This window comes from Hypomesus nipponensis, chromosome 17, assembly GCF_054491055.1.
Source record: "Hypomesus nipponensis isolate SF chromosome 17, ASM5449105v1, whole genome shotgun sequence".
In the NCBI taxonomy this organism is placed as follows: domain Eukaryota; kingdom Metazoa; phylum Chordata; class Actinopteri; order Osmeriformes; family Osmeridae; genus Hypomesus; species Hypomesus nipponensis.
In genome coordinates this window covers 19,894,747-19,914,589 of record NC_140377.1, presented here as the reverse complement: position 1 = coordinate 19,914,589, position 19,843 = coordinate 19,894,747, and the positions used below count along the sequence as shown (strand labels likewise).

At 51.0% G+C, this 19,843-nt stretch overlaps 1 protein-coding gene across 1 annotated transcript in view; it reads right to left on the bottom strand.

Annotated features, from left to right (window-relative positions):
* LOC146253928 (myosin-10-like) overlaps window positions 1-19,843 on the bottom strand; it is a 47,536-nt gene that overhangs the window by 13,582 nt on the left and 14,111 nt on the right. Inside the window, exons 4-16 of the mRNA XM_084676843.1 lie at window positions 11,735-11,762; window positions 9,777-9,879; window positions 9,208-9,237; window positions 7,050-7,142; window positions 6,286-6,349; window positions 5,156-5,254; window positions 4,807-4,950; window positions 4,602-4,697; window positions 4,345-4,463; window positions 4,012-4,164; window positions 3,573-3,746; window positions 2,978-3,151; window positions 1,723-1,837 (exon numbers count right to left, since the gene is read on the bottom strand). Coding sequence (XP_084532969.1) covers window positions 1,723-1,837; window positions 2,978-3,151; window positions 3,573-3,746; window positions 4,012-4,164; window positions 4,345-4,463; window positions 4,602-4,697; window positions 4,807-4,950; window positions 5,156-5,254; window positions 6,286-6,349; window positions 7,050-7,142; window positions 9,208-9,237; window positions 9,777-9,879; window positions 11,735-11,762 — 1,392 coding nt within the window. The remainder of the gene's footprint in view (window positions 1-1,722; window positions 1,838-2,977; window positions 3,152-3,572; window positions 3,747-4,011; window positions 4,165-4,344; window positions 4,464-4,601; window positions 4,698-4,806; window positions 4,951-5,155; window positions 5,255-6,285; window positions 6,350-7,049; window positions 7,143-9,207; window positions 9,238-9,776; window positions 9,880-11,734; window positions 11,763-19,843) is intronic.

Here is a 19,843-nt window from a genome sequence, read left to right as displayed (position 1 = left end):
TGGCAGCGCTCCACATCCCCGAAAAGCTGCCCCATACCACGCCAAAGACATGACAGGTTCCAGCGAAGTACAGTAAGTGCTGCCTTAAATCATCTTTACCGACCTGCTAGAAGGTTCTCTATATGAGCTGGTTTAGGAGGATAGTCTCTATTAGCCAAGCTGATGTCACTTCACAGGGCAGTGCTGAATGTTGGAAACAGACAGAGTTCTTACACCGTGCTTGGGTTTGCACATTGTGCTGTTGACTTGAAATAGCTGACGCCGAGAAAGAGGCATTGGCGTCGTTTTTCGTACCGTATCGACACCTAATGTGCCGGCACAACAATGGGCACATCTACAAACCTATGATAAACAGCGAACCTTTCCAACAGCTCATACTGCAGTAATGAACTGAGGATATTGAGGGAGCAGGCGAGGGCTAAGTGCTGAGAGAGACAGTTTGTACAGAAATGCTGTTTAATAACTTGTGTCCATAAACGGTGTACTTATGTCCAGGGGGGTGTTTAGGAGAACAGACAGACAGACAGACAGACAGACAGCTGTGGAGGGGGTGGGCACAGGGGTGCAGAGGTCAGGCTGGCAGACAGAGCTGGAAGACAGACACCACAGCCCAGGTGCAGCAGCAGCAGCGCAGACAGTGTGTGACTGTTAGACAGACAGACAGACAGACAGACAGACAGACAGGTTGACAGGTTGACAGACAGACAGGCAGACAGACAGACAGGTTGACAAACAGACAGACAGACAGACAGGTTGACAGACAGACAGGCAGACAGACAGACAGACAGGTTGACAAACAGACAGACAGACAGACAGACAGACAGGCAGGCAGGACATTCACCTGCAGGTGCCTCATGGAGATCAGACACATTGTCATAGAAAGACGCTCTCTGAAACGTCTGAATGTCTACAGTCCAGAAAGAGCCAGAGAGACAGATAGAGAGAAAGAGAGAGAGAGAGAGGGAGAGTTTGAGGGGCGGCAACATTGCCTGGTAGAGCAGCACAGGCGGGCTCGTACACACACGCACCAACGCACACACACACATGTACACACAAACGCATACACGCACACACTCAAATGAACACGCACACACACACACACTTATCATGCAGTCCCAAATATATCACACACTATCACATACACACCCACACAAGCCCTGATTAGTTGTGTACATTTTCACAGAGAGAGACTCATGTTGTTAGCAACAGTACTTGCTCAAGTAGAATATTCCATGCGCACAGACAAAGCACAGAGAGAAAAACTTGTCATGTTAGGCACGCTGTGCATTGGGTTACCCAAACCATGAAGTAATTAATGGATATATTAAAGAAAACAGGGATTACTAAATCATTTCCTGTCCATTGGTTCTTTGTGTAAACATTATGTAAAGTTCTAATAACTTCATTATGAGACTCACCCCTTCTCTCTTTGATCGTACAAGTCTGGTGTGTCAGGACATAACAAGGAAACTAAGACTGTCCTCATTTACAAGGATAGGAAGTATTCTGGTTCTGGTTTAGCTCATCAAGCCAGGTTGTTTGGACTGGCAAACTTTGCTCTGGCCACAGAGAAGCAGGAGTTGGGGCTGACCTGGACCAGGCCAGACAGATAGACTCACTGAGACCCAGAACCAGAACCAGAACCAGGCCAAACCCAGGCCCAGGCCCAGGCCCAAACCTTTGACCTAGGCATCCAGAAATGACAGAGGATGCTGGACTCACCGTCCTTCCAGAGTTCCCCCACAAACTTGTCTGCTGACTGGTGCAGCAGCGTGGCCACGTTGTCGTTCAGCGGGTCCATGTTCTTCATCAGCCACTCGTCTGCCTTGTAGTCCACCTGGGGAGGAAGAGGAGGAAAGGTAGGAAGAGGAAGAGGTTGAGGAAGAAGAGGACCTCAGTGACCAACAACCACTGAATGAGAAGCCTTCGAAAACAACCTATTTGATCGATACTTTCCGGAATATTACGGATGTACTATGCCTGGGTCATCACCTGGTCCTGAACTGAATGAAACACCCAGGACGATATAGGAAACACATGGAGATCCACACAGGCCGAGGAAGCCAGAATAAACGACTCACTTCTGAGTGACATGATGACATGCAGGTCAATGCGTCACTCAGTCCTCTGAGGTAAATCGAATTAAGACCCCTGTCGATCTGTCGCTATGTGTGGAATCATATTAGCTTTCAAGTGGGGGGGGGAGAGCTCCGCTCTGCTGAGGAATGCTTGCAGGCAGCCTCAGTCCAGATGGTAGACCACCACGCCGAGGTGAAAGTCCGGACCTCCTCTGTTACGCAACGGGGCCTACAGAACCTCGCCAGAATGGGATCCAGATGGAGATCTCCTCCAGACAGAACAACTGGGCTTTTGTGCTGCGCCGATGACCTGTTCTCTCCAACCCTGGAGGAGGTATGTAGCCTCGCGAGCCGCGTCGTGCCAGACAGGCCGCTGCCAAGACGACGCACGTCAACACCTGCCGACAACACGGTTCCGAGGGAGAACGGGGAGGATACAGAGAACCGGACAACATCTGAAGGCTCCAGGCGCTGGTCGCCATTCTGATGTCAGAAGTTGTGTTTTTGCCTCTATGCTGAAGGAGGCTGTAAGGTCAGCGGTGAACTGTAAAATCCTTCCTGGAGTATAATGGAGGACCTCAGATTGTGTGTGAAGAACACCGAACACAGCAGCTAGCCTCAGTGTCGCACTATTGAGGGCTAAGGTTAGAAAAGATTTTGATTGGCCTCATTTATTTCGATTACACCCTGGGCTACAATAATCATGTTAGATTTAGGGACACCACTTTATTTCTTGTTTTGGTCCACTATCACAGCTGCTGTCACAGGATGGAGTGATGGAGATCCATCTAGTGGTTCCCGATAAATAATAGCACCCAGATTCAGACGGGGAGGAGAGCTGGAGTCACAGAGCCAGAGTCTACGTCCGCACAGAGCAGCCCGTCGTCGTTAGCACGTACCTTGCCGGCGTAGTGGATGATGCAGAAGTCGGCCTTGTCCTTGAGCTGGCGAGGCTTCTGGAACTTGGGGTGTGTGCCCTGCTCCTGGAGCACCTTGTCTATGAAGGTCTTGTCTGTGGCCTTGGGGAACCAACACTCCTCATCCAGCAGGGCCAGCACTCCTGGGGGGTTAGTCTGCACACACACACACACACACACACACACACACACACACAGATGAGGACACAAAACATGAATGTTGAGGTTTCTGGCGTGTGAGTGTGGTTGTGTTTTGACATCAAGTAGTCTACTGTGCCAGCACACACACACACACAAACACTAGTTTGATTTTCCTATCCTAGTGGGACCCGACCATTCACTCCCTTTCACAATTATGTTATCTCTAACCACTGGTCCCTGATGTCATTATAACCCTTACACTAGTTCTAACCCTAACCCTAAACCCCTCAAACCTAATGAAAAAAAACATTTCAAGTTATGGAGCCCAGCAAAAGGCAAGCAAAGGTTTTTCATGTTTCACTATACTTGTGAGGACATTTTCTTCCCCACAAGGGTGTTTAAACCAAGACCCACGCAGAGGCACACCCTCACTCACCGGCCTCTCAATGAGGTCGATGCAGGGCTGCAGGTCCAGGCCGAAGTCGATGAAGCTCCACTCGATGCCCTCCCTCTGGTACTCCTCCTGCTCCAGGACGAACATGGTGTGGTTGAACAGCTGCTGCAGTTTCTCGTTGGTGTAGTTGATGCACATCTGCTCAAACGAGTTCAGCTGGGGGAGGAGAGAGAGGAGACTTATCGATCGAGACACGATCAAGTGCTCTAAAAACATTTTTCAATCATGTGTTCATTTAGCAGATACTTTTTATCCAAAGTCACATGTAGGAAGAGGGATTTGAACCAGCGATCCCTTGATACTAAGGCATATTGTTCGACCCCTTAGCTATACACATCCCCCAACAATGCTTCATGATTTCTGTGTGTGCTAAGTGTATGGTGGTTGCGTGAAGCCGCCACCAGACAGGATCTCAGTCTACCTGGAAGATCTCAAAGCCAGCGATGTCCAGGATGCCGATGAAGGAGGCTCCCTGGCGCTTGGTCCTGTCCAGGGCCTTGTTGATGCGGTGCACCAGCCAGCGGAACAGGCGCTCGTACGTGGCCTTGGCCAGGGCCTCCACCGCAAAGTCAGCCTGGGGAAGAACAGTCAGAGCTGGGTCAGGACTGGGCAAGACCAGGGTCAGACCCGGGTCAGATCTGGTCAAGAACAAGGTCTAAACTTGGTCATGGGCCAACTTTCACAGTAGGTTCAACCCGCATATATGTTTACTGTATAAGTGCTTCAACATCTATGTTATGTGTTCAGGTCCCACCTGTTCTTTGGTCTGGGCCTTCTGGACGTAGTCCCGGCCCACCTTGATCCTGGGGGAGAGGATGGCCCTGGTGAATTCCATCACGTTCATGCCCAGGAGGTGGCACAGCTTCTGGGCCGCTGGAGGGGGGAGGGAGGGGTAGGGGAGGAAGGGCAGGGGGCATGAGGACCCACACTCTGACCGTCCATAAAGATGATGGACAGGCCAGAGCTAATGTGTGTGTGTCTGTGTGGGGGGGGGGGGGTCTACAGGCTTACATGTGTTCTCTGGCATGGAGGCTTGGTCGGTGTTCCTCTCCTTCTTGAAGACAATGTTCCCAAACTGCAACACTGCCGAAACCACCTTCAGCATGCCTGCAGCAACACAGGGCCAGAGAACCATTCGAGAGGCTACAACGTGCGTGTCCGTGCGCGTGTGTTTTCATGCGGGTTAGCGTGAGCGTGTGCGTGGGCTCGTACTCACAGACGATCTCTTCGTGGGAGAAGCTCATGATGTGCATGGCCTCCATGGTCTCCTGGAAGTTGTCCTTGTCCTGCTGGCCCGGGATGGGGATGTTCCCGTTGGACAGGAAGTGGTAGCTGTTGAAGCCCTCCAGGAGCAGATCGGCTGGGAGACGAGGAGAGGGGGGGGGGGAGGAGAGGAGAGAGAGGGAGAGGGGGGGAGAGAGAGAGAGAACGAAAGAACGGGAACAGATTAGTAAGAGAAGAGAATGGCAATAACATCCATGGTGAAATCATCGACTAGACCATGACAGTCTCGGTCAAAGCACTGATAACAGAGTGGGCACTGAAGCCCTGGTGGAGCCACTCACATTTGAGGTGCTCCCCGGCCCCAGCCAGCAGCTGGTAGAAGATGTGGAAGGTCCTCTCGTCTTTGGCCTGGCGGATGGCTCTGGACTTCTCCAGCAGGTCTGGGGGTGAAGGGGTCAAGGCCAAATGGAGCACAGCCCTCCTCCAGGGGAGGTTCTAGACCATTCCAACCGGGACGACAATCTCTTTCCATGTTATGTTACCTTCTTAGATATATCTGACAATGCATCCTTCTATGGATACTGGGAATGATCATGCAGCATCGATATTATCCATGCTCATGAGTTTCTACTCTCTTCTGACTGGGAACAGGGCGTCATTCTTCACAGTTTATATGTGACCAGACTCCAACTGTGGTCTAGTTTTACGGGGAAGATTTCGAGCCGCTGTAGTCAGTGTTTCCAGAGCAACAGTATCAGCCCCTTAGCGACGAAGAATGCAAATAAACCGGCCATTTCACCGTTTTTCGAAATCAAACTTTCTCAAACTCCAGGTCTGGAATAAAAAAGGCGATATTCCTGAGAGATGCAACCGTGTACTGGTCCGACGAGCGTAAGGACTGATCAGGGACAGATCGTCGCCCCGGAGCTGCAGCCAAAGACTCTGCTGCTCACTAAACAAATCAAATAAACATGAATAAAGATGAAGCGCTGCCTGAATCGATGTGGGAGCGCTCTGGCAGGGCCAGGCGCTCGGTGGAGAGGACGAGCATTCTTGTGGTGAGCAGAAAACCATGGAAAGCCCTGGAGCCAAACCGCAGCTAAGTTCAGCCTCCACACTCTGGAGGGGCCTTCGCTCCTCCGTCTCTCCATCAATCTCTCTCTCTTTCTCTCTCTCCTCTTCCAACCCTTTTCTTTTGACCTATACTGGGTCTCCAACTTCTCTTTCTGTACTGCTTCTATCTGTTCTCCCTCTCTCTCTCTCTCTCTCTCTCTCTCTCTCTCTCTCTCTCTCTCTCTCTCTCTCTCTCTCTCTCTCTCTCTCTCTCTCTCTCTCTCTCTCTCTCTCTCTCTCTCTCTCTCTCTCTCTCTCTCCTCTCTCTCTCCCTCTTTTTCTTCACCTCTCCTCCTCCACCTCACCTCACCTCCCCCCCCCTCCCTCCTGTCCTCCTCCGCAGGCTCTCCCAGGATACAGGTTTCGATGTTTGCTCCAACGATGTAGCCGGCCACGTCGAAGTTGACCCGGATGAACTTGCCCTGTGTGATGCAGAACCAGAACACTTGTCAGAGAGACCTAGACGGCCGAGTGTGAGATCTTATGGGTCCACACACACACACACCTCACACACACGCGCACACACCTCACAGACACACACACACACCTCACACACACACACACACCTCACAGACACACACACACACCTCACACACACACACACCTCACACAGACAGCACATGTCCTCTACTTATCAGGTCTGGGCCGAGTGTGCATGCGTGTGTGTGTGTGTATATGGTGGAGGGCAAGGAGGGGTGGTCTGTTTCTACTCAAGTCATTTTCCATTTCACGAAACATCCTGCCTGCACGGCGCAGCTGGTCCCCACGTCTAAGTGAGGAAGAGGCCATGTGTTTTCTGAAGCTCTGAACTGAAGGTACGGTATCTGAGGCATGCCTGTGGCTGCAGGCATGGTGAGGGGATGAGGTGTGTGTGTGTGTGTTTACAGTACACTTCATCATCCATGTTTCCTCTGCAAGTCAGTAACTATTCCATGACCTGAGAGCTCTTTGGGTCTGTGTACATTGTAGATCCAGAACAGGATCTCTTGAAAGGGAGGATACCACCAACATTCCACGCCGTGATCGCTTCCGAGCCCACGGTGGGCCTAGCCACCTGCATAACGTGCAGCTACATCCTAGAAACAGCATAGTCATGCAGTAGAATCCAGAGAGTAAACGTACAAAACGTGACGAGTTGTCATTTTTGACGGTCTTGGCGTTGCCGAAGGACTCCAGGATGGGATTGGCCTGTAGGAGCTGCCGTTCCAGCTCGCCCTGGAGAGAGAGAGAGAGGTGGGGGGAGAGAGAGACTGTGAACCAGGCACCTTCGCCTGTTTGGAGGTAGGACCTCGCTTACATCATGGTGGGGGCCACAGAGTAACACATGTACAGTCCAGAGACTAAACATCAGCCTTGGTGATCAGTTATGTGAGGATTGAAGGCATCTTGGGAGTGCAACCTACTGGACAGGTATGGCATGGCCAAGTAAACTGTTCCACAGAGTTTGTAAAACCACCAATCACCACAAGCAGGGAGGCGGGAGATGGGCCAGAAGGGAGAGAGGCAGCTCTTCCTACCCAGCTGCGTGGGAGCTTTGTGGGGCTACCACACACAACCTTCCCCCCTCATAGTAAACATTCCTGTGGTCGTCATGACGATGCCCTGCCCCAGCGCCAGACCGAACGCGCCCTGCTGCTTCCGGAAGAGTCCACGGTCGTGACAGAGGCGGCGTTTGCCCCCAAAAAACACGACTCGGGTGGTTGGGACATTTCACAACCACCACCACCCATGTCTGCACCCCTCTACACACACACACACACACACACTGGATGGCAGTGTGGGCAGGACAGAAATAACCGTCCCCCAGAACCGCCTGTCTATCGACCTGGTTTCAGCCTGGGAGGGCACCCGGACAGCGAGGCCTGGCTTCTCACTGGGACCGAGTTCTGAGCTGCTGGCTTAGGTTCTGAGGCAGTGCGGACCAGCCAGGTCCAATCACAGAAATGTGGGCCATGATGAGCTTAGAGAGAGAGAGAGAGAGAGAGAGAGAGAGAGAGAGAGAGAGGTAGGGAAAGAAGAAGAGAGAGAGGGAGGGAGAGGGAAAGAGAGAGAGACAGAGAGAGAGAGAGAGAGACAGAGAGAGAGACAGAGAGAGAGAGAGAGAGACAGAGAGAGAGAGTGAGCGGGAGAGATAGAGAGTCGGAGAGAGAGAAAGAGAGAGAGGGAGAGAGGGAGCGATAGAGAGAGAGGGAGAGGGGGGAACGAGAGAGAGGGAGAGAGGGGGGAGCGAGAGAGCGAGAGAGAGAGAGAGAGAGAGAGAGAGAGAGAGAGAGAGAGAGAGAGAGAGAGAGAGAGAGGGAGAGGGTTCTGGCCCACTTTCAGTTATTTGGCCTGCAGCAAGACTGCAGCAGAGTCTGTCCCCTGCACTCATTAGCACCCACCCTAGAACCATCCATCACATCCTGAGGGCTCCACCTGAGCCGCAGGGATCAGGCACAGGGGCAGCGCAGTGTGTCATCTGGCACTGAGCTGCACGTACAAGGTTACACACACACACACACACTCATAACACACATCACCTGTGTACACAGCATTGTTTATTTGATTCGACTGCATCTGCTTCAGTGATACCTATCATGACGGAGAACCCCTCCGGTTCGGGTTCAGTAAACAGAGTGGAGGTGGGTGTGGGCCGGAAGACAGACAGGAAGGCGTTGCTCATGCAAGGGTACTACGGAGCATGAGACACAAGCAGACACCCCAAGCTATTGAGCTGGCTATCAGACTGCCACAGCCTTCGATAAGGAACTCCAAAGACTAGAATATCCAAGCAATGTGTATGGATAGAAAGTGCAAGTCATTTTTATAACAAACGTAGCACTTACATCATGGTGGGGGACACAGAGTAACACATGTACAGTCCAGAGACTATACGTCAGCCTGTGTGTACCCAGAACCACATGGTTCAGACAGGCCACTAAGGGGGCTCCCACAAACAGTAGGCTTCATGCAGGAAGTTAGCTCTCAAAAAATGATCAAAACATTGAAAGTGATATCACAGATTTGTATCTGATTGGGCTGCAGGCAGTGTGCATGTTTTTTGACATTCTTGGCTGTTGCCCCACTTGATACAACCGATGCTCAACTGAGATGATAGCAAACGCGCCAACACAAAGTCAACATGTGTAACATATTTTTTTTGGGGGGGCCCAACATGAACAAATACAACCTCAATAAAATTAAAATAACCCAGAGCAGATAGCAGAGGGAGACATGCAGAAGAAACAACACACATTACACAAAACGGAGCATGTTTTTAGAAAGCAAAAGAAAAACTTGCCTGGAGCTTCATGGCTTTGGGAGATTCTGGCTGTTGAACAAATGCAAGTATTAGATCCACTGCGCTTGTGTCGGACACAAGCCATAAGCAGACTGGCTGGTTGATAATGCTAACATCATGTGTGCTAACGTTTAAAGAATAGCTTTTCACTACCAAACGCCACACAAGCCATAAGCAGACTGGCTGGTTGATAATGCTAACATCACGTGTGCCAACGTTTCGTCTTCACAGAACTAGAGAAAGGAGCGGTCACCATTTATGTTCATGTGAGCTCTAGACAGAAGACTGAGCGGAGATGATATTGTAGCAACTGGCTCATAGCATTGTAGATAAACACACTAGAATACACACACATATATATATATATATATGTATATATATATATACATATATATATATATGTGTGTCATGACTCATGACAAGGGTAATGTTATGTAGGTAAAACTGAGGTTGAGAGGAACCGAGGGAGAGGGGGGAAAGAGGGGGCGAGGAAGAGGGGTGTTAAGGAGAAACAGGGAGTGAGGGGGGAAGGGGGGGGGGGGGGGAGGGGGGGGAGATGGAGCACTTACAGGAATGTTGTGGTCTTTGCGTCCTTTGTGTGACGAGGCGACATGGGCCAGATACTGGATGACCTTCTTGGTGTTCTCGGTCTTCCCTGCTCCTGACTCACCTCTGAGGGCAGGGACAGAGCCAAAATAGATAAAAGATAGACGGTTGAGAGAGAGAGAGAGAGAGAGAGAGAGAGAGAGGGACGGAGAGGGAGAGAGAGAGAGGGTGAGAAAGAAGGCCATAAACAAAGCAGAGAGAGAGCAAACAAGGCCTAATCTGTTGCCAACGGGTCTCATAAAATGACTGAAGAACAATGACTACCCACTGTCAGCTGTCTGCTAATTGAGAAGCTGTTGAGGTGACCAGGGAGAAACAGGGACTATGTGCCTGGAGGTTTACACAGGACAGGCAAGCCATAAAGACAGTCACACCTAACCGCTTAGCCAAAAGGATTTTGCAAACCAAAAGGTAAAGCTCTTCATCAAGTCAGCTATACTACAGTGGAGGTATTGAATGACTGCAGTATCTCTTTGACTTACTGGTGTACCATTCTATTCTATTCTATGCGTTTCTATTGTGTTCTGCTCTGGAGAGCCCAGATAGACTCAGACTGCACTTCATCATTATTCGTGTTATATTCTGTTCTGTGCTACTCTGTTCCCAAGCCTTGAACCCTTGACAGAGCCGGTTCTCTTCTCTCTAATGCTGCTTGCTGTTCTTGTCTGTCTGTTTTTAACTCTGAGGTTCTGAGGTTCTGTGGTTCTGTGGGCTGGGTTCCAGGGTTTTCTAGCCTCATTTTTTGGACCCACTCTAATGACAGTTCTGTTCAGGCACGGTCGTCCACAGCCCTGCCAGGGCCCAGAGGGACCAGGCTCCCGGTCCAGCCCAACCCCAGCAGCACACAGCCACATGCCTGTGGGTTTAGCACAGTCAGCTATTAGCTGAGCTCTCCAGTCAGAATGCTGCTTTAATGGGGTTATGTACCAAGTCAATGAGAGTGATCCCTGTGTAATGTCGACAGAAAGTTCTGGAGCGTCTTTAAAACATCCTGCTATTCTAATTTTCCAAGCAAAATGGGGGTAGGGGGCATACTCTCACTCATCCCAATCCCCCCACCCCCTCCTGTATTGGGGCCATGTGGAATAGAGGCAGGGTGTTCTTTATGAACTTCCACACCGGCAAGTGAGAGATTCCTCAGCAAGGGTCCAGAACCTTATAGGCCGTTCCCTGTCTTGTTTAGTAGCTAGGCAGGGAGACTGTGGGCATCCAGCAGACCCTGGCCCTAGCCCCCAGCAGACCCTGGCCCTAGCCCCCACCAGGGGCCTCTACCTGGCAACTCTGTGATAGGCTGACTGCCCTGGCCCACGTAACAGGTGAACAACTCATCACAACCACCAAGGGATCTGGACCAAGCCGTCGCTACCAGCAGAGGGCAGAGTTCCGGAAACTCGCCAGTCTCCCCGCTGCTGGGTATTGTCTGGATCTCCTCACCACAGTGTCTGGCAGCCTCGACTGTCGGAGTGGCAGCAGATTACTGGAAAGGAGGTTTTAGGGCAAAGCACCAGACCTCACTTATAACCCTGCTCTGCTCCGGATCAAGTAGAACAAAGACCCCCCTAAAAAAAATGTTTTAAAGCTTTTTCGAAACTCTCCATTAAGAGAAGCTCAGCAGGGTAGACAGACCTGCTGGCAAGCAGCCTGGCTGAAACCTCTGGATACAGAGGGGAGCCGTGGAACAGTGATCTGTCATATTGAAATGGGCTCTGGTGTTAGCTTTGGAAACACCACCTCCATGGAATTTGGAGGCTTTCTTACTTTAAAACTGCTGGGAATGAAGATTAGGAACAAACCTGTAGGACATGCCACTGTGCGAACACCTCACTGGCTAGCTAGCTCGCTTTCTCTCATGGACATGTCGCAGTGGGACAAAGTGAGACTGTAGGTGTATGATAGGGTGGACCGCAAATGAAACACTCACGTGCAAAGGATTGATTGGTCCTCACGATCTGCAGAGAGCAAGAGAGAAAACAGCGTTAGTTGCGGGCAATGAGAGTCATCACTGCGACAGGAATCTTCAGGAATCTCACAGGACATGGAGGTTTGCATCCTGAGAAAACACAGAGAGTCGAACACAGAGTGATCATCTATGGTAGAGTCTAGCCATAAAGTATCTAGAGCTCGGCCTTAGGGTGTCTGACAGAGATGATAGCACCCACATACACACACACATTCACACACACACACACACACACCTTTCATTTCAAGGGGATTTAGGTCCAGGTGACCAGATTATACCTGCCAATGTTCTGTCCTCCGAAGGTAGCAAGGGAAAACTACAAAGACCATGATCCGCAGGGAATTGCCTTGTTTGGTATAGTACACTGGGCTTTCTGGGACATGTAGGCCATCAAAGATTGTGCCCCAATTTTAAACACATCTATCCCCAATGGTAAAAAGGAACTAAAACACAACCTACTTTGTTTCCTATTTACAGGGACTATAAACTGAAAGCAGCCCAATTGGCAAGTTATCTTCCTCTTCAATGCCAGGCAACTGTTTAATCCACTGAAAGGAATGAGGTTAAACGAGTATTACACTTAATGTACCGTGTGTGTGGTGTGTGCACGTGCTCTGTAAGAAGCAACATAACAGCTTTTCTGCATCCCCAAAATATTCAGTCGGCAGTGTCGTTATCTGTTGACGCTACAGATCTCGACCTCGCGTCGCACAACAGGACATTGTCTCAGCGGCTGTCATCATGATTCTCCCTTCCACCTCTCTTTGCCCAGTCCGCCAGATCTCTCTTTCTCTCGCTCTCTCTCTCTCTCTGTCTATGACTCAGCACCTACTTCCCCAGTCCTTCTCTCCAAACCCTCCAACAGAAAGCTGCTCTGTAGTTGCTGCGTCACCACCTCACTATTCCCTCTTCATGAACAACAACAGCTTTCTACAAAGTGCTGAGTGTGGGAGCCCCTGTATGATAGCCCACACCATGAAACAAATATACCCATGTGTAACTTGTGCGAATGATTATGAATAAATAAAATGATGAATGGAAGAAAAATTTAAATCTGAATGAATGCAAATTATAAACGAGTGAAATAATGAATGTGAGTGAGTGAGGGGGTGAGTGGGTGGGTGTGTGAATGAAGGAAGGAAGAAAGAAAGAAAGAAAGGAATAAATGATTAAATGGATGAATTAATGTGCAACAAACAGCTTGAGAGTGGTGACATTGTGAGTACTAGGGGGCAGGTGACATAGCTTACGTGACACAGTGACACGATCGTCAACACTGGAAAACAAAGCATGAGAGGAGAAGGGGGGGGGGGTTAGAAGCTGTTACCCTGGGTGACGGTGTGTCAACACCGGTAGGGGTCTCTGGGTAAGAGAGTTTAAGGGAGTCTTAATCAGTCTTCACTGACACATACTGCCATAGTAGTTGTTTCTGTAATGCACGTGCTCTGAGTCACGTTTCCATACTCTTGAGATTCCTCGATACATTTCCTGAATGCAACACTTCAGAATCAATAAATGAGCACATGAATTCATTACCGGTCAAAAGCTTGTGTACAAAACCATGTCAGATAAACAACTTCAGAGAGCCCTAGAAAATCCAGAAAGCCTGAGTGGTGACATCACGAGTTCTAAGGGGAGGGTGACATAGCTGACATGACACAGTGACACGGTCGTCGCAAAACATGCAGGGAGGAGGGGGCAGGGGCCTGAGGTATGTGGCTCTCATGGGGTCTGTGCGTGTGACCGGTCCCGACTCTGCTCTGCAAGAGAATCAGATCAGCTTCAGCTCGCTCGGGTGGCCCTGTGAGGGGACTTTGGCCTGCCACGGGGGGGAAACCGCGGCGGCGTTGCCACGGAGACAGAGAGAGAGAGAGGACACAGCGCGTTTGGCGGGCGTCTCCAGAGCAGAGCGTGACTGCCTGCTGACGCAGCAGGTTATGTCCCCGGGACAGCTTGAAACTATGAAGAACTGTGAAGGAGAAAAGATGACTGAGCGAGAGGGAGAGACAGAGAGAGAGACAGAGAGAGAGAGAGAGAGAGAGGGGGGAGAGATAGACTGAGAGAGAGACAGAGAGACAGAGAGAGAGCGAGGGGGGGGTAGAGAGAGAGAGAGAGAGAGAGAGAGAGAGAGAGAGAGAGAGAGAGAGAGAGAGAGAGAGAGAGAGAGAGACAGACAGACAGACAGACAGACAGACAGAGAGAGAGAGAGAGGGAGAGAGAGAGAGAGACAGAGAGAAAGAGAGAGGGAGAGAGACAGAGAGAAAGAGAGAGAGAAAAATAGAGGAAAAGAGAGAAAAAGAATACAGAGAAGAGAGGGGGGACCGGGTCAACCAAGGACAGAGAGAAATCAGTGAGAATTCTTCTTCTTCTGACAACACTGAAGGACCGGCTCTCTTCCCACCCCTGAACTAACTCCTTGCAGAAGCACGGCCTGAACCGCTGCAGCTAGCAGGCAGGGGCCTTCTCTCTATAGCCGGGCCTGCTCCTAGCCGGGCCAGTGGGAAGGGGCCCTGTCGCCGGCAGACTGTGAGTAATCACTGTGGCCCTCTAACTGGTGTCCTATCTACTTAACTCAGGACTGGAGAGGGCCTGGTCACACATAAAAGCTGCACTGTCGTCTTCCAGCGCAAGGCTGAGAGACTGGGGGAGACCAAAAGAAAGGAAGTGAAAGAATAGGTCTGTTTTTCCTCATAGACGACAGACAACCTTTGCCTCGTCTCGGCCAGTTCCCATACACGCGTCATTGATACACCCACACGCACACACACTCAGACACATAAAACGCAAGTCAGATGAGAATAGCAAAACAGTAGGGGTGATCGATGAGCTGTGACCCAGGTTGGCCCTGTTTCCTTGACGATGAGCCAAACTCCAGGTCAAAGTCATTTTGGAGGCCTTTTTTATTTTCATTTGTTTTCGGAGCTCCAGCCATCACGACCTCGCCACCTAAACCAACAACCCTCTGACTGAGATAGGCCCTCACAGCTACCCAGCCGTGATCCACGCCAGATCCCAAAGGAAGGATTCCTCCAAACCTGAGCACGCTACAGAGAGAGAGAGAGAGCGTGGGTGTACACGTATGTAACATATTACCTAACCAAATATGCATAGAGAGGGACTCAACATCGCAACATCGACATCTTGCTTCCATCAGCTCAGCTTGATTACCGAGACATTAACATGAGAGAACGATCCATCTCAAAATGGCCGCTGGTCACGTGCAGTCGGTCAGCCAGTCTGGAAAACACATGACCTCAACTGCTGAGTCATCCACCTCAGTCACTCAATCTAAAATGGCCGCCGGAGCCGCAAACAAGCGACCCATATCTCCATGTATGGGGAGGGATGGAGGGCTGTTGACCCTGTGTAGGTCTGTTGAGCTGGGTGGAAGGCAAGAGAAGGGCAGAGTGATGGTGGGGGGGGGGGGCTGACTGTGGAACTCTGGAATGGAGGCGGGGCTTGACAGGTGATTGACACCTGGGTCGTCCCTTGCGCCGGGGCTGACGCGGAGGGAAAAAAGGAATGACGGAGGAATGTCACAGTCAAAGTTCACACGCCTATACACTCACACACACACACGCACACACACACACACTCTTCTCATCACGCCCCCTCTTTTTAAGGGTTCACCTGATTCTCTCTTCATATTTCACACGTCACACAGACGAAGAAAAGTCCTTCCAGACCAGAGCTATGACGCTGGTAGCCCCTCACTCACACACACACACTGCTCCGTCCCCCTGGAAACACAACACTCGAAATGCGGTTCTTGCTCTGTGGGGTTCCGTTTGCCACTCAAATCATTTCTCCCCCGGACGGATTATAGCAGCCATTCCTCAAATTCCAGAACACGTCCCTTATTGCCCCCCCCCCGCCCCCCTTCAATCTCACCATTGTCCTCTTCCACCCCCAATCCCCTAACCCCCCACCCTCCCAAACAGCAGACTCGGCATCCTTCTCCACCTGGCTCGAACTTCCCCCAAAAACACCTGGGTAAAGAAGGCTTTTATTCAGACTAAGAGAGTTTGTGGATATACAATTCTGTTGAGGTTGGGGGTGAGGCTCAGGGGGATGGGGGGGGGGGGACCCGGGGGAGCGGGTGGAGCGGGTAAAAAATCGGATTGACCTTAGGGGACCGTCTCAACAGCACCTCGCCACTTGGAAACGGGATGTAACACATTTCTTTCCACGTCTGTATTTCTCCCCTCCCCTTCGTAAAAGCACTCGTCAAAAAACTGCAGCGAACGCAGTGTCAATTCTAGCGCCGTGGCAACCGCTTTCCACACATCTGAAATCCAGAGCAATGGCCGGAGATCTGACTCCATATAACCTTCGCCGTGCACGGTGAGAGAACCACTCTTTGCAACACACACACACACACGCAGAGCAGAAGCAGGGGGCATGGAGAATCTATTATGGTAGCTCATTAGAGCAGAGTCATATAAAGACCCCGGCCTGTTTACTCATAGAGAGCCAGAATGAGCCAGAATCCAGGACTACTTAAAAAGCTGCAGGAACAAAGGCTTGAGTGTGTGTGTGTGTGTGTGCGTGTGTGTGTGTGTGTGTGCGTGTGTGTGTATGTGTGTGTGTGTGTGTGCGTGTGTGTGTGTGTGTGTGTGTGTGTGTGTGTGTGTGTGTGTGTGTGTGTGCGTGTGTGTGTGTGTGTGTGTGTGTGTATGTATGTGTGTGTGTGTGTGTGTTTGTGTGTGTTCATATTCGGGTGTGAGGTTGCTGTTATGTCTGGGTTTTTCTCTTTGCTATTGTTGAATGCTGAGGCACATGGAACCCAGCCCAATAGGCCTCACACACACACACACACACACTTACGCCACATTCCCAGACGAGTGAACCGGTAAACACACAATTAGATGTGAACAGGCCCTTGTGCACCTGGAGTGTGTAACTGTCACGTCCAAGCTTCTGTGCCGTTACGATAACACGAGCAGACCAGCGCTGTGGAGCGCTGGCTGAGGAAAGGGTCAGAGGGTCAGTCTTACATCCTATGGCCCGTCACAATCCTAATCTTTGTTCACCAGAAGGGAGGTTAGGTAATGCATATTGAGCCCTCAAGTGCTGGTACTTAGAGAATACTTATAGCTTAAGGCTAGAGAGTTACCGACTAGGCCTACTGAATATCATTGGTGTGAATCATGATCCTGACCTAACAAAAGGACTCATTTCCCCTGCCTCTACCACTGGCCCTGCCTCTGTCTCTCCCTCTGCCCTTGTCCCTGCCCCTACCCCGGCCCCCCCTCCCTCCCCCGGCCTCTGTCACCAGACCAAAAGCAGCTTGTACCCACAGATTCAGTCAGTCATCATCTCTGACCGTACCGTGCGGTTGGGGGGGGGGGGGATGCTGGCCGCTAACGTTGGGACCCTGGGGCGTGGAACATTCCAGTGATGTCACAGAGGGAGGTCCGGTTTCCTGTTTCCTGGCACAGGGCAGCTGGTGAGGGCGGAGGTGCGGGGGGGCAGACGGGCAGCGAGGAAGGTGGGGTTGAGGAGGCGATAGAAGAGGGGGTTTAACTGGGTCGGGAGGGTAAGTGAGAGGGGGAGGGGTAAGCCTGCCCCCGCCCCCCATTACGAACCCAGTGCCAGAATGCAGACTAGACACTGGACCCAGAGTAGGTCAGGGTGTGGGTGTGGTGAGATAGGACTCATATAATCAGTGGGCCGGGTGACACTGGTAGTACACACACACACACACACACACACACAGACACACACAGACAATGGTCAGAGGGACAGAGCACAGACAGGTAGATACGTGAGTCTAGTCCGACTCCTTGTTTGTTCTAGAAGCAACTGGTGAACTGTCCTGAGTGTGAGAGCAACACACACTGGTGAGGAAAGGAAGGAAGTCGTTCTCATCCCTCACACCTACAGCGGTTTCCTGCCGCCCACACCTCCAGTTAACCTCCGCACACGCACACGCGCACACACACACACAGTCAATCTCACTCCTATCAGTGGCTTTCCCATTCAAACGCTAGTGCTAGACTCAGTGAACAGACCAGGATTTTTGCTGCTCATGCCAAACAATGTTGCTGTCGCTACAGAACCTCCACATATCAGGCAGCCATTTTGGCACCTTTTTCACCCTGCAGCCTCACACAAAGCACATTTTTGTCATGCCTCTGACGCGGGGGCGAAATGAGAAAGGTCTGTGAGAGCCATGGGAAGAAAGAGGGGAGGGAAGAGAAGGGAGTGTTGAGAGAGAGAGAGAGAGAGAGAGAGAGAGAGAGAGAGAGAGAGAGAGAGAGGCAGAGAGAGACAGAGAGAGAGAGAGAGAGGTGGACATGGATCTAGAAAGGAGATACCAACAACTCCGGCCCACATGTTTCAAATAGAGCTCGGTAACGGGCGCGCAATAAAACCAAACGAGATATGAGGGTTATTGGGAAAAACGCCTTTGATTTAGAACAGGCCTGTTCCACTACTGTACATTATCCATAACTGACACGTAGCTCAGAGAGGGTCTAGCCGGGGTGATGGAGAGCCCAGACTTCAAAGGCAGAAGCAATACTGTGTTCCCCCTGAGCAAGGGGTCCAAGCAGGGGTCCAAGCAGGGGTCCAAGCAGGGGTCCAAGCAGGGGTCCAAGCAGGGGTCCAAGCAGGGGTCCGAGTTGAGCTGAAGTCTGTTTACCTAACAGATGCTAGCGAGTATGGAGCAGACCACACAGAGACCTCTGCCAAACACACACACACAGTGGCACTCGCAGTGTGGCAAAGTGAGACTCAATGTTCCTTTTGGTTGACTGAGCATATTGGTCGTGCCAGGCAAAACCCAGTGTCCAGTTCACACACGCATGGACGCGCGCACACACTCAACAGCCCCAGTCGAGGGAGAACCACCCTGTTCTGTTTGGGCTGCGTTCAGACCTCATTAGAGACACGTTCGTCTCTGTGGAGGAATGTCCAGACGCGACACGGACTCACCAGGGCTCTCCTCCATGCAACCCACACAGCTTACATACGTTCTCCTCTCCACAGTCATCCACTCGTGTGTGTGTTCCTCTGCCAGGAACCTTGGGGTTACAATGGATGACGAGCTCTCCTTCACGGCCCACATCGCCGCAGTCTCCCGGTCTTGTAGATTCACCCTCTACAACATCCGAAAGATCAGGAGATACCTGTCTGAGCACTCCACCCAGCTGCTAGTCCAAGCACTGGTCCTCTCCAAGTTGGACTACTGCAACTCGCTGCTCGCTGGTCTCCCAGCATGTGCAACCCGCCCTCTTCAGAGGATTCAGAATGCAGCGGCCCGCCTGGTCTACAATCTACCCAGACGCTCCCATGTTACCCCGCTCCTCATCTCCCTCCACTGGCTACCCATCAACGCCCGTATCAGATTCAAGACCCTGGTACTGACCTTCCGAGCAGTGAACGGGACTGCACCCATCTACATCAAGTCTCTCCTGCAACCTTACACCCCCACCCGTCACCTACGGTCTTCTTCAGACAACCGCCTGGTGGTCCCACCGCTCAAGACTGCCCGGTCCCAACACAAGCTCTTCTCCTGCCTGGCGCCCCAATGGTGGAACCAGCTCCCCACCTCCATCAGGGACACTGACTGTCTCCCCACCTTCAAGAAAAGGCTCAAGACGCACTTGTTCCGGGAGTACAACGGCACTTAAGAATGCTTGGCTGGATTTGTTAGTCTCCTCCAGGATCACTACGACTCTTATTGAGTGACTTGTTGCTATTGTAGGTTAGATATAACGAAGTTAAGTCTTGTACTTGCTGTGTAATATTTTACTGTTGATTGTTCTTTTACAGGTACAGTCCTGCACTTTTGTGGTTCATGTTGTTTTATTTGTAACTTGTATAACTACATGCTCTTATGGGTCTTCCCTTTTGGCACTTGTTTAGCTTTTTCACAATGTATGCTTCATGTTTTGGCTGCTTGCAATGTTTGGGACTATCTCGTTGTTATGTTCAGTGACCTATGCTCTTTTGTAAAGCTCTCTCTTGGAAGTCGCTTTGGATAAAAGCGTCTGCTAAATGAATAAATGTAAATGTAAATGTGTATGTGTGTGTGTGTGTGTGTCGTGAGTTTATGTGTGTGTG